The sequence below is a fragment of the Sinocyclocheilus grahami genome, unplaced genomic scaffold, assembly GCF_001515645.1.
Source record: "Sinocyclocheilus grahami isolate Dianchi unplaced genomic scaffold, SAMN03320097.WGS_v1.1 scaffold1148.1, whole genome shotgun sequence".
Lineage (NCBI taxonomy): Eukaryota > Metazoa > Chordata > Actinopteri > Cypriniformes > Cyprinidae > Sinocyclocheilus > Sinocyclocheilus grahami.
Window position 1 is genome coordinate 37,219 of NW_015506327.1, and position 14,269 is coordinate 51,487.

Genomic DNA, 14,269 nt, shown 5'->3' on the forward strand with positions numbered 1-14,269 from the left:
TCCCCATATTGGGAGAAATCGGGAGTACAGAGGCGTTGTGTGCGTTGTGTGAACATGATGTTACTGTAGTTCTAGACTAAATGACTGTGAATGTGCATTAATTCATCCCACTCACAAAAAACTGATTTAGTATTCATCAAAATGAATTAAAACAGTGAAATGCAAACTCAGAATATGACGCAAACCTGCAATAATTAAATATGTTAAATAACACATGTATCTAATCCCATTTTATTAACCAATATCTTTGCTGCTGACCTTTGATGATCCAGTTCAACCATACTAATAAGCAAAAATGACTTTAGAGAAACTAACAATTGTGCTTTGTTTTTTTATTGCTGAAGAGTGTTTCTTCTCCTGCGTTCTACTGTACAGACGTGAATTTACTTTTGCTTCAGCCTGAGGTTTATTCATTACACTTTTTGGTGTGAAAGGGCTTTTATATTTGCTATAAATAGAACTTCTTATATTAAAAACAATCAAGCCCTGCTTATATTTAAAAAGTAACGCGAAAGTAACGCAAAAGTAATATAACGCATTACTTTCCATAAAAAGTAACTAAGTAACGTAATTAGTTACTTTTTTTAGGGAGTAATGCAATATTGTAATGCATTACTTTTAAAAGTAACTTTCCCCAACACTGCTCATATATAGTGTATATATTTAGAGAGATAGAGAGTGAAGCTGGCAACTTTTTTTTAACAGCATGAAGGAGTTAAATTCTTCCTGGATGATACATTGCACATAATGTCATAAAATGGCACAGTTTATATAACCCTGAATTGCTGCATGTACCCTGAGGAGCCTGAGCTGCCACCCACTCAAAAGGTTAAACAAGATGAATAATAGATTTAAACTGTTCACAGTATCATTCCACAACAAAAAACATGTGTGCCATTAAATGCTCATCTCAAGATTGTGACTAAATGTACTGAAAAATAGCTACTAGATGGCCATCATTTTTGTCTAAAATACCATAAATGTCATTTTCAGTTTTCAGCCAAAAAGAGAAAACAATGTGTTATTTTATCTTTGACATGAACAAAAAGCTGTATGCATTGTGAAATAATCCAGGTTCCATTAAATCTAATTTAAATGTAAATCATGATGGATGATACATTGAAACTTTTTTTTTATATATTTATATAATATTTAAAAGCTGTTGAAGGCTAGATGTTATGCCACCTGAAGGAAGAACAAGTCTAATACTAACAGTTATCTGTGCAGCTGAAATATTTCTAACAATCATAAAGCAATTTCAAACACTATTTCAAATTGCCATATGCACCATTGTAACTAAAGCAATGTATTCACTGTTGCTTTTGGTCATAAAAAGATTGCAATGTGTGTAGGCTAGAATGCACAAAATTAATCCATTAAGTTATAACCTATAAATGAAGTAGCCTTGTGTGTGTTTAGCGTAAATAGAGGAATGGGATGCCATTATAAAAATAAGTGGATCATCTTGAATGAATCAAATTTAATTTCAGTCTACAAGCAGCCTGGCCTGCAATTTATTGTGGCTTTTCTTTCCTTGGTATTTCAACATAATGCCTATGTTTTTTTTTCTTTAACGCCTTTCATTAACTTCCAAAAAAAAACCACCTCTGGAAATCTCTACTAAACATGAAATAGCCTACTGTCTATTTTTCATCAGTACAATAATATATGTAGAACAGGAAGGATTGTAAGTTTTAATATTTCGTAAATAATTTCAACTTGGTAAATTGGTCACTAAATTGTGGTATTTTTTTCATGAAATGGCATTTAATGTAGAATCCACCCTGCAGTCTCACTGTACACATTCATTACCAACAGAAGTGTTGGCAATGCTGCACATCAGGTTTTTGATCTTTTGCGGGCCACAGCTGTTGTGCTCCATTACACCTCTGGAAATCTTTACTAAACATGAAATAGCCTACTGTCTATTTTTCATCAGTACAAGAATATATGTAGAACAGGAAGGATTGTAAGTTTTAATATTTCGTAAATAATTTCAACTTGGTAAATTGGTCACTAAATTGTGGTATTTTTTTCATGAAATGGCATTTAATGTAGAATCCACCCTGCAGTCGCACTGTACACATTCATTACCAACAGAAGTGTTGGCAATGCTGCGCATCAGGTTTTTGATCTTTTGCGGGCCACAGCTGTTGTGCTCCATTTTGGAGAGGAAAAAACAACAACAAAAAGAAAGAAAACAAAGGACTCTAGTGAGAGCGTACTTCTTATGGATATGAGATGGGAAGATGTTTTGTAATCACATCAAGTGAAGAATCTTTGTTGTGTGTCTAGATCTTGGCAGAGAACACAGGCTTCTCCTGTTATTAATGATCCCAGTAGAATTCCTCTACTACCTCTCTCTCTCTCTTCAGCTTCCTCGCTTTCCTCCTCACAGTACGCTGATCCATCACCATCTCCTTTTCTCACTACTCTACCTTTCTCAGAGCATTATCTTGAAAACTTTCCACTCCGCTGTCTGTCACAAAGACTCTGATCTTTACATGTCAACAGAAAGGGACTGTCCTAAAATGGCAGTGGCGCAGAAACCTCCAGGGAGCGTCTTAAAATACCGCCACTCTGCCGAGTGCTGGAGAGGCACCTGCTGCTCCGAGACCCCTACTGAGGTGGCAGATGCTTCCGCCTCAAAGAGGATGCTTGAATCCTAGTTGGAGTTGAGAGGATACGTGCAAGTCTTCCTTGTTTTTCACAGTTTTCCCTCCTCTCATTTAACTTAAGTCTCACATTCGCATTTGTCGGAAAGAGGCCTTGTCTTCGCGATAAACTCGCGTCACCGGTCACATACTCTTTTCTTTAAGTCAACAAGTAGTCCTTTGAAAAGCCCACTCTTTTCTTTAGCCTAGCTAATGTGGCAGTCATTATATATCAGATTATGTCAGGAAAGGACTTTTATTCTTTTGTTTGCAATTTCTCTTTCAACCTCCAAATCCTCCTTTTTTCTTCTGTAGGGCCTCTTCTTTCGCACTGCAGCATTCCAAGCGTCAAACCGATGACAAGGAAAGGTGGGACACTGACAGAGAATCACATTGTACAAGAGCAAAAAAAAAACTCTTTGGGGTGAAGTTACTTCTTAGTCGTCCTAATGCGAACAACACTCTCACACCCTACAAAAAGGGGCGATGAGGATTAGCTTAGTCATTTTCTCTGCCTGGCGTCACACTCCCGCTAATCAATTATGGATTGTTTGGCCTCAAAACGGCACACTGTCAGTGTATTTGTTAATCGTTTGTGAAGGCTTTTAAATGTGCCTCATTCAGTGCACAGTGGCCCAGAACCTTTCCGAGCCCTTGTGAAAAATGTGTGTGTGCCTGTGTGTTTGGAGTCGTGGCAGCAGCTCATAACCGTGCAGATTATAAAGTAGAAGTTTTACAATGGAGTCCTTCTGAATGAAAAGCAGGCATCTTAAACCAGGCCTGTATTGAAATTTGCTCAAAAGAACAAGCGTCTGAGTGCTGCTTGACCGTTAAAGTTTGAACTTTTAAAGAGTAATTCTGTTAGTAGCTGGCGAGTTTTAAATGTTTCCTCATCTGAAATTTTACACAGTCAAGGATTGTTTGGAATCAGGTACCTTTCTTCATCTGAAAAAAAAATCACATTAAAATTGAATGGCATGTTTGACAAAAATGATATAATAATGTACAGATGAGATGAAGACTAGTCTAATAATAACTGTTTTATTCTCGCTTACTTTCCAAAAAATAAAATATAAGTGTATCTAAACAGTATATACAGTATATATATATATATATATATATAGAACAATAAAAGCCATTCTAACAGTATAGGTATAACATTTTATTATACTTATATAATACAGTATATATTTTTGTACAACTGGAAAAAAGATAAGCAAGCAATTTGGTCAAAAGTATAAAGGCAGCACTCTAGTCCAGCGAAAAAGTAAAACATAAATAAATAAATAAAATAATGAAACTTAATTTGAACCCTCATCCAAATTGATCTGCTAAGGAGCAAATAATTGATTATAATTTGTGCTTTTTTATGAGCTTAAAACATTTTCTTGTCATAATTTTTTTTTCATTTAATTTTTCTTTTCCTAATCACATTTAAATCAGACAGTAAACTTAAATGAAAAAATAAAATGGCCAAGTAAACAGGCCCTACATCTATAGCCATGAGGAGGACCGACGGCACACCAACTGTAAAATGCCTCCAGGACACAAGACTACTCAGCAGCCAGTGTGAGGCAGGCAGGGAGAGAGCTTGCAGCAGAACGGCAATGTAACAGCCAGCCAGAGTGAACAAGAACCACCAACACATGGAAATTAGCTGGAAATGAATCTGAGAATGTCTGTTTTATTGATGTGTGTAGTATGAATGAATCAGATAAACAACAAAGGGAAAAATTCAAAATATAAGCAAACTGCCCTGTTTTGAAGCAGAATCATATAGCCAGCAAAACAAACAAAATATCCTAAATTCAGTTTTAAAATGTTGTTTTTAGAAGTTCCTCATCTTCTGTATACTGTAATCCAAGCCAACCATACTGTGATTAATTTTATATAATGTGTTTTATATACATATATGCACGTATGTGGTGTGTTTGTGTTTATATTACATGAATAGGTACACCATTAATAGGCACATTACTATGATTAAATTAGAATTTGGCAAAAACAAAATAGTGTGATATTTTAATAAAATGTTTATTTTATGTATATACGCACTACATTCAACATTTTGGGGGCAGTACATTTTTTTTATGTTTTTGAAAGAAGGCTCACCAAGGATGCATTTATATGATCAAAATGCACTGAAAACACGTAAAATATTGCAACTGCTTTTTATCTTAATATGTTTTAAATTGTAATCTATTCCTGTTATGACAAACCTTGAATTTTCAGCAACCATTACTCCAGTCTTCATTGTCACATGATTCTTTAAAAAAAAAATCATTCTAATAATCATTTGCTTAATACATTTTTTTATTATTATTATCAGTGTTAAAAACACTTGTGCTGCTTTTTGTTTTAAAAGTATTAAAAGAAAACAAAATGTCCCTGACTCCAGACTTTCGAACTTTCCGTTTCACAAAATGTGACTATTGTAGGAAGTCAGCAAAAGTCATTCAGTGTTAATTTAGTGAGAGTTTTTATGAGCTCAAAACTTTTCTTGTTATAATTTTGTGGTTTGTGTTTTTCTCATCACATTTAAAATGTCAACAATTCTGTGTTTTTCTGTCAATATGGGGTGCTGTGTGTACATTAATGAGGAAAAAAAATTAACTTAAATGATTTTAGCAAATGGCTGCAATATAACAAAGAGTGAAAAATTTAAGGGGGTCTGAATACTTTCCGTACCCACTGTATATGATCAAAATGCACTGAAAACACGTAAAATATTGCAACTGCTTTTTATCTTAATATGTTTTAAATTGTAATCTATTCCTGTTATGACAAACCTTGAATTTTCAGCAACCATTACTCCAGTCTTCATTGTCACATGATTCTTTAAAAAAAAAATCATTCTAATAATCATTTGCTTAATACATTTTTTTATTATTATTATCAGTGTTAAAAACACTTGTGCTGCTTTTTGTTTTAAAAGTATTAAAAGAAAACAAAATGTCCCTGACTCCAGACTTTCGAACTTTCCGTTTCACAAAATGTGACTATTGTAGGAAGTCAGCAAAAGTCATTCAGTGTTAATTTAGTGAGAGTTTTTATGAGCTCAAAACTTTTCTTGTTATAATTTTGTGGTTTGTGTTTTTCTCATCACATTTAAATCAGACAGCAAACGTAACATTATCAACTCAGGTAAAAAATGATTTATCTTGCTGTGGCGTTGAAGATTCGGCAGCGGTGGAGCGCCACTGATGAAAAGCAGAACAGAAAACACTGCCATCAGATGCTGATGCATACACATCATTATGGGTTATGTTTGTCATCATAAACTCTAGAGTTCAGTTAACCGCAGTTCACTTTGACTTGACTTTGTGTGGTTCTTTCCATCATAGTCCATCGTTAGAGACATTCATTTCATACAAGTACAGGCACTGATCCAATGACAGCCCTCTAAATCAAAGAAGCTATTAGGATTTTAATGGCAGCTTATTAAATTACAGCTTTTGTTACATACAAAACCTTGTATCTACAACAAAGAAATAGCAAAACTATTACAGCAGTTTCCATAGTGCAATGAAAAAGGTGCAACTTAGGTCAGAAATGTTAATAACTTTTAACAAAGACATTGCTACATTTCTTTTCTTTCTTTTTTTTAACCTGAGGGTTTGTTCACAGCTAACTCTGAACGTTTTCAGCAAGGTTATTGTTTTTATATTTCATCATCTCATATCTTATCTCCCTTTCCCTAGGCACTTCCTGCTTAAGACTGGAACTGGCACCACATCTCTCTTCACAACTCCTAATCCCGGTTATACTATGGCGACTGGAGCTGTCTACTCTCCACCAGCTCGTCCCTTAACCCGCAACACGCTATCAAGAGGTGCATTCAAATTTAACAAGTCGCCTAAACGGTGTTCGTGGAAATGCACTGCTCTCAGTGCTGTAGGCGTGGCCACCCTGCTGTCAGTTCTGCTCTGCTACTGTATAGGTAACTCTTTTTGTGTGTGTGTGTGTGTGTGTGTGTGTGTGTGTGTGTGTGCGTGCCCTTATGTGACCATGAGGTACTCAGGTGCGAGCTGTTTTATCCAGCCTGCTCCCACAAGAGATAGCAAAATAGCTCATCAGGTGGAGTTTTTCCTTCCTCTGCCTTCATCTGTGGCCAAAACACCTGGTGCTCTGCTCTAAAGTCGCCCTATCTCTATGAAGTCACATACACACAGATATACTGGAAAAAAAGACATCAGTTTAGTGATTAATGTCTGGAGCGAAGCAAAATCTGCATGATCTTATTGTCTGCAGCAATCTATATTCACTCCGTTAGCCCTCACAAACATTATAACTTCCATTTTTTAACATTGTTTCCCCACTGTGAGTTATTTGCCGCAGTTGGAGACTCCTCCTCCCCTGCTGGAGGCCTGTTAGAAACATTCATCCCTCCAAAGATCAAACCGAGAGGAAGAGAGGTGTGTGAAGCGCAGCCTCCTCAGCAAGCTCCCTCGCTGTGAACTTTGAAGGAGACTTTTCCCAAGCTGTTTTCACACAGATCGAATGGTTAAAAAAAACTAGAAAGTGTTTGCCTAAGATTTAACGTCAGTGCATGAAGAAGAGAATGTTTTGAAGAGAGAATGGGGGAAAGAGGAGAGACAGCAAGGGGGAAGAGAGAATGGGAGAAACTCCTGAATTATATAACGCAGACATGTTTTGATCTTCAGGCTTTAGATTTTCACTCTCTTCCCTCTTTTTTCTTTTTAATCACTGGAATCTAATTCCATTTTCTCTACAATAAATGTTTTCAGTGACAAGCTAAAGACTAATCTGGAGTATATTCAAAACAGTTTGTGTCAAGGCCCCATGCAGCGATAATTCACAGAACATGTTTTCAAATAGTAAAAAAAGGCATTGATGCACTATTTAGAGAGTCTAATGAGGGAGAGGTTTTCTTTTTATATGCACTGCGCTTGTGTCCAACACATGCGTAAAGGAGACTGCAAATCACCTTCCAGAGTGGCTTTCAACAGCTTTTAAACTATATCCTTTTCCAAATGAGAATGTCTCATGACATGATATGTGCTTGCTGTTCCGTTTCATGATCTTAATTGCCTTCTCTCGCAGCCATGCATGTACTTGGCCTGAACTGGAAACTGAAGGATGTGGATAATCACGCCTTTGAGAATGGACGAGCCAAACCAGTGACGTTCCCGACCAACACTGTGACTGCAATTTCTGCAGATGGTAACATTTCAAGGCCGAAATCAATGACCTTTCAGTCACAGAGGACTGCATTTTCATATCTCTATGAGATATTTTAGATACGTTATTTTATATAGATTGCAGTTATTTCTTTCAAGCTGCATATTCATTTGTAGAGCAGTGTTTCCTTTTCAGTTTCTTTCTTGTTCTTAGTGCAGTATAGTACCCATTTGCAAAAAGATTACAAGAAACAATGTTGTAATTTAGAGGCATAGTCACCTTGTAACATATAAAGTCACAAGGAACAAAGAAACAATGCTGCAATTGAGAGATAGAAAGTTGTATTGTGAGATATAAAGGACAGCTAACCACATTGGTCAATTCCACAGTCAATTCCCAATGGATAAAATAAGTAAAAAGGGTCCTGAATGTCATGATGACTTTAAAGACTGCTAAAGTACTACAGAGAAACAATAGTGATAGCATCTTTCTCTACGGAGTGACAGTCTCCAAAGAATAGCACCCACTGTGCTAGGTTTGTCCTAATTACCATGTTTAGAAAGCATCAGTTTGAAGCAAGTCAATTAAAGACGATTTCCTCATTCTGAGTGCGAACTTGCCATGCTATATTGTGTTCTTTTTATTGACTTTACTGCCTCTTTCTGAAGTGCAATATAAAGATGTTTGCCTGTGTTGTATAAACTCTGTCAACTGTCATCTGAATGAAAGCCTTTGGAGAGTATGAAAGAGCATGGCAAATGCCTACTGCAAGTTTTAGGGTAATGTTTGACATTTAGAGGCTCTCATCAGGAAAATGATTGAAGAGACCATTTATCTCTGAGCATACTGTAGAGAAATATATAAAACAATCTTTTAATTTAATTTTCTTTTGAAATTTTAGGCTTGAAATAAGACCAAACCCTTAGTCTTATCCAAAAATGAAGCTGTCTTGACTGGATTGATAGGAATTAGTATTTGACTGGGTTTGCTACAGTGAATAAACTTTGGGCAAACAAATAGTAAAAAGAAAATGAAGTAAGCATGAATGCCCAACAATAAAGACCCTTATTTAATATCAAACTGTAAATTTAAAGGGGTCCTATTATGCTTTTTCACTTTTTCAACTTTAGTTAGTCTGTAATGTTGCTGTTTGAGCATAAAAAAGATCTGCGAAGTTACAAAGCTCAAAGTCCAATTCAAAAGGAGATATTTTATTTAATAAAATTGTATTAAATTGTTTTAATTTGATATCACAAATATCGGCGAATGGGACGAGACCTGGTTGAGCTGCACTAGAGAAGGCAACGAGTGTTATCACTATGTCGGAGACACGCTAGCTTTCCCAAGGCAGATGAACTTAGAGTGGTTACAATCATCCGGGTTTAAATCGCGCTCAAATTGATTTGATATTGACGCAATATTTACACTGAAGCTCGCAGGCGGCTATGGTAAGGGGCATGACATTTCCCGACCAGGCACCGAGTGGTGCCAATCACAACACACACTGGCTCAGCTAACCAATCACAGCTCATTTCGTATTTCAGAAGGCGGGCCTTCATTTGATACAAGAACTATTCCAGCCGTTCATGCCAGACTGGGGAGAGAGGTGTTGTAATAATGTAAAATATGTGAAAAAGAATGTGTTTTTCGAACAACCTAGTATGAGAGCCTGTTCTAGTACACCCCCAAAACAAAATCAAGACTTTGTAAAAGAGCATAATAGGACACCTTTAAGTCTTATATGTGAATTGTGAGTAAACTTCAAATATTATAACAATACAACTGTGACAGTTTTCTGGGCTTATGGATTCAGTTATGGAATAATATTATTTTAATACGTGTCTGCTCACAGGAAAGGTAGGAGTGATGCTGCAGTATAACTCCACGCTGGACACAGGACAGGTGGAGTTGGGTCAGCAGGTAGCACATGCCGTTCCACCAGGAGTTTTCTGGAGGTCCAGACTTCTCATTGAACAGCCCCACTTTCTCAAGTTTAATATTTCGATTCAGAAAAACGCCCTCATTGGAGTCTATGGGAGGAGGGGACTTCCACCCTCACACACCCAGGTAATACAATATCAAAGTCTTCTAAGTTTAATTGTCTCAAACAAGTCATAAGTGGCTAAAAATAGTTAATCATTAAGTTATTTAAAAAGAAGGTCAATGGACTTTTTTAATCTTTCAAAATGAATGAATTCGCTGCATTATTTTGCGTTTATTAAACCACAGATAAAACTGTTGTCTGTCAAGTATCCGATACTCCTGTTGACAGAAGCTATTCAATATAAAAATCAAGGAGTTGAAGGAATCAGACGTCCAAGCTTATTCACCAGAAAGTACAAATCCTTCTTTAATCATAGCAAAATAAAACAAACTGCTCCAACAGAAAGACATCTTCTCTCTGTCTCAGTGATTGGCTGGGTGTTTAACACTCACAGCTGTCAATAAAAGCAGCATCTTTTGTAAGTGCTGAGGAAAACTGTCCAACTTATTGTAGATGTTCAATCAATGTGTCCCCAAAGCCATCACAATAAACTAAAGCAAGCTTATTGAATGCTGCTTCCAATTTGCCATGTGTCTTCTTATTGCTTTTTGTAACTGACCAGTAGGAAATCAATTGGAGAAACTTTAATTTAAAGTCTTCAGTTAGTGGGTCTATCTATTTATTTTAATGTTCTGCTTGAAGTAGTGGGAAGTTCTAGTGAATAACACACTCTGTGATGCCAAATGAATGAAAAATAGACATCTGTTTTCCTTAGTGTTGTAAAAGATTTCTTGGCATGATATTTTGGGACCAGACAGGGTAATGGCAGCCTAAATGTCATGGTGTCTGGATATTAAATTTGCCTTTTATTTTGTTGTGACCTATTTGACAACAGCTGAGTAATAGCGGTCAATGTAATTGTGTGTGTTTCAGTATGACTTTGTGGAGCTTCTAGATGGCAGTAGGCTCATCTCACGAGAGCGCGTTCAGTTGGATCCGGAACTCAGGAACCGACTGGAGAATCCGGTCAGCGTTCAGCAGGCAGGCTTCATCCAGTACCTGCACACCGGTGTGTGGCACCTGGCCTTTTACAATGATGGCCGCACTGTAGAGCCTGTCTCATACAGCACCATAGTACTAGGTGAGCTAGCAAAGTAATACAACCATGTAACTTCATGTGATTGAGTGCATACGCGTTTGTCTTTGTTTATGCACCACAGAGAGTGGCTGGTTATTTTGTGTTTCTTGCTTATTTATGCATCAAAGCTGAAAATTTAATTTCATACCCAACATTATGTAATGTGATGCTTGACAGAGCAACTGGGCCGTTGTAACAAGCTTTTATAGGTGCCTTCAGATGGCCTTTTTATATTTCTGTCTTGCACCCAAGTGCCTGAGATAGCGCAGCAGTGATAATGAGGCGTGCAGAGGCATGCCCTTAGTTGTTGGCTAATCAATAAGTTTGATTCTGCCGCAATCTCCTTCTGTCAGGCCAGGGAATATGGAGGCCAAAAGACTAAATCTCTAAGCCTTGAGCTGCTGAGATGTTTGTTTTTATCTTCAAATATGATTTTTATGTGGCCACGAGGAGGATGAGCTTTTATTTACAGCAAAAAAGAAAAGGAAAGTACTTGCTTTTTCAATTATTTATGCATTTATTTATGAAGTGGGAATTCAGTATTTGGCATAGTTTCCATAGGCACTCCTTATAATTTTTAATGTAAAGACACTCTAGTAGTGTTTTTAACCCTCTTACTTTGTTCTATGCCTTGTTAGACCACAAATATGAAGCAGTGTAAAAATGCAGTTAATATGCCACAAAAATTTAATTTTATTATCTGACCTTCTTTGTGCAGAGTCGGTGATAGAATGCCCACACAATTGCTATGGCAATGGAGAATGTGTCTCAGGCACATGTAATTGCTTCCCAGGATTCCTTGGGCCATATTGCTCGAGAGGTGTGTGTGGTGTTCTAATGATATAGTTTTCGCTGTCAGGATGAATCTCACAAAACACCTGTGAAGAACCTGTCCACACTATATACAGTGGGTACGGAAAGTATTCAGACCCCCTTAAAATTTTCACTCTTAACAATATTGCAGCCATTTGCTAAAATCATTCAAGTTAAGTTTTTTTCCTCATTAATGTACACACAGCACCCCATATTGACAGAAAAACACAGAATTGTTGACATTTTTGCAGATTTATTAAAAAAGAAAAACTGAAATATCACATGGTCCTAAGTATTCAGACCCTTTGCTGTGACACTCATATATTTAACTCAGGGGCTGTCCATTTCTTCTGATCAGCCTTGAGATGGTTCTACACCTTCATTCGAGTCCAGCTGTGTTTGATTATAGTATTTAATTTGTGGGCCTGTGTCTGGAAAACTAGAAATAACTGGCTTTTGACTTTTAGTACTGTATTACAGTCATGACAATCTAATGATAACATCCTGGACATGTTTTGTGAGATTCTCCCATCTGTGGTCCACCTTTATCCTCCTAGCTTTAATTTCTTTCCTTCTTTTAGCGGCGTGTCCAGTGCTGTGCAGCGGCAATGGGCAGTACAACAGTGGGCGCTGTCAGTGCTACAGCGGATGGAAAGGGATTGAATGCGACGTGCCCAGTGGTCAGTGTGTGGACGCCCAGTGTGGGGGTCGTGGCCTGTGTGTTACAGGCTCCTGCATATGTAACCCTGGCTTCAAAGGTGACAACTGTGACCAAGGTAACTGGACGGATTTCAGCAGCTATGCAAAGAAAACACAACACATGTAGCTCATTGTAGTGGAGGAGAGCACTTTTTCAACACCACCGATCAGCTAATTACATGGATGAGTGTACTGACTTAAAGACTGGTTTTTGTTGTGATAAATTAGCCACACCATTTAGCAGCATCCACTGACTGAAATGGATTCCACATATGGGATTGAGATAAGGCAGACAGCCAAGAAAATACTTACATTTTTTTTACTCCTGTTCTCTCTGGGTAAAACCAATTGAGTCTATTGAGCCACGTTCAATAGGCTTGGGAATGAACTCTTTAGATGTCTATGTTCGGGTCACTTGAACAATGTTATAATTGTCATTGAATTGAATGAGTAACTCACCTTGAGGTCAAGAAGAGTGGCACCTAGTGAGATGCCCGAAAAGAGAGACTTGCTAGCAATAGATTGTTTAAAATACATTTGTTTTATGCTACATTTTTTTATGAAGTTGCATAAAACAATAAACCCCTTTTGATAAAAATGCTTGACTTTAGAATTAACCAAATTACAATTGATAATGTAGCTGTAGTGGTCACATTAAGTTGATTGCCAATTAAAACCTACAAAGAGATCTGAGAGTTGCCGTTTGTTACCCTCTTGATATATGTTTTTCAAAACAGCTTGAAGCTTTTATATGAACTGTTGACTTTTGTCAGAGATTAAAGAGATAGTTCTAAAAATTATTTGAAATATCTTGTTTTGCGTTCAAAAAGATTTGAAATGACTTTGAGTAAACGATGACCAAATTTTCAGACTTTAGCAACAGCGTTTCCAAATTGACACCTTCAGTGACACACAGACTAGATAGCTGTCAAATTCCCCAAAACTGCAACCTCAAGAAGTAGCGCAGAATTAAATTAGTACCTCTGTCCCAATCTCAATAAGAACTGTACATCATACTTCCTTCTGCAGTAATTTATGGCCAGTGCACAGAGCCTTGAGAAAAAATAAAATAAAAAATCATGGGATCAGAGAAGGTATCTTTAAACTTGTTTCTGATACCTGCATGGGTTTACGTTTTGGGAAAGCCAAATTATACCTTAAACCCACGTTGTCTGTTGCTGTAAAACATGATGATGGATTTGTCATGGTATGTGCTTCCTTCTCATGTGCATCATTTGGTCCAGAGATTGCGCTGCATGATAATAGAACTGCATGGCGTGAATATTTTACTAGATCAGACATATCCCATGGTGCAGACATTGTTCCCTCGTGATGTTTCTATATTCCATGATGGTAATACCTCAGATTCAAGAGTGATTTCTTGAATAGCCACAGGAAGCTGAAATAGCATATCTAAGCATCATTGAATCTTTATGCAGTAGGATGTTCTGGAGTGCAGTCTTGTAATTGTCAAAGAAATAGACTTTCATTTTAAAAAATGTTAAGGTGTGATAACATTATCAGAAGGAGTGTTTGAGAAAAAAAAACCTGTACAGAAGGCATATGAATTAATGACACAGTGGCCTGAAAAGTGTTTGAACACCAAAGCCGAAGCCAATTTACAACTGTATTATATATATATAGGATGTTCTGGAGTGCAGTCTTGTAATTGTCAAAGAAATAGACTTTCATTTTAAAAAATGTTAAGGTGTGATAACATTATCAGAAGGAGTGTTTGAGAAAAAAAAACCTGTACAGAAGGCATATGAATTAATGACACAGTGGCCTGAAAAGTGTTTGAACACCAAAGCCGAAGCCAATTTACAACTGTATTATATA

At 36.9% G+C, this 14,269-nt stretch overlaps 1 protein-coding gene across 1 annotated transcript in view; it reads left to right on the top strand.

The window, feature by feature from the left end:
- The first annotated feature begins 4,156 nt into the window (after positions 1 to 4,156).
- Positions 4,157 to 14,269, top strand: part of LOC107567328 (teneurin-3-like) — a 63,460-nt gene continuing 53,347 nt past the window's right edge. The window contains exons 1-7 of the mRNA XM_016252991.1: positions 4,157 to 4,263; positions 6,356 to 6,594; positions 7,719 to 7,838; positions 9,649 to 9,863; positions 10,714 to 10,921; positions 11,637 to 11,738; positions 12,313 to 12,507. Of these exons, the coding sequence (XP_016108477.1) occupies positions 4,157 to 4,263; positions 6,356 to 6,594; positions 7,719 to 7,838; positions 9,649 to 9,863; positions 10,714 to 10,921; positions 11,637 to 11,738; positions 12,313 to 12,507 (1,186 nt within the window). The remainder of the gene's footprint in view (positions 4,264 to 6,355; positions 6,595 to 7,718; positions 7,839 to 9,648; positions 9,864 to 10,713; positions 10,922 to 11,636; positions 11,739 to 12,312; positions 12,508 to 14,269) is intronic.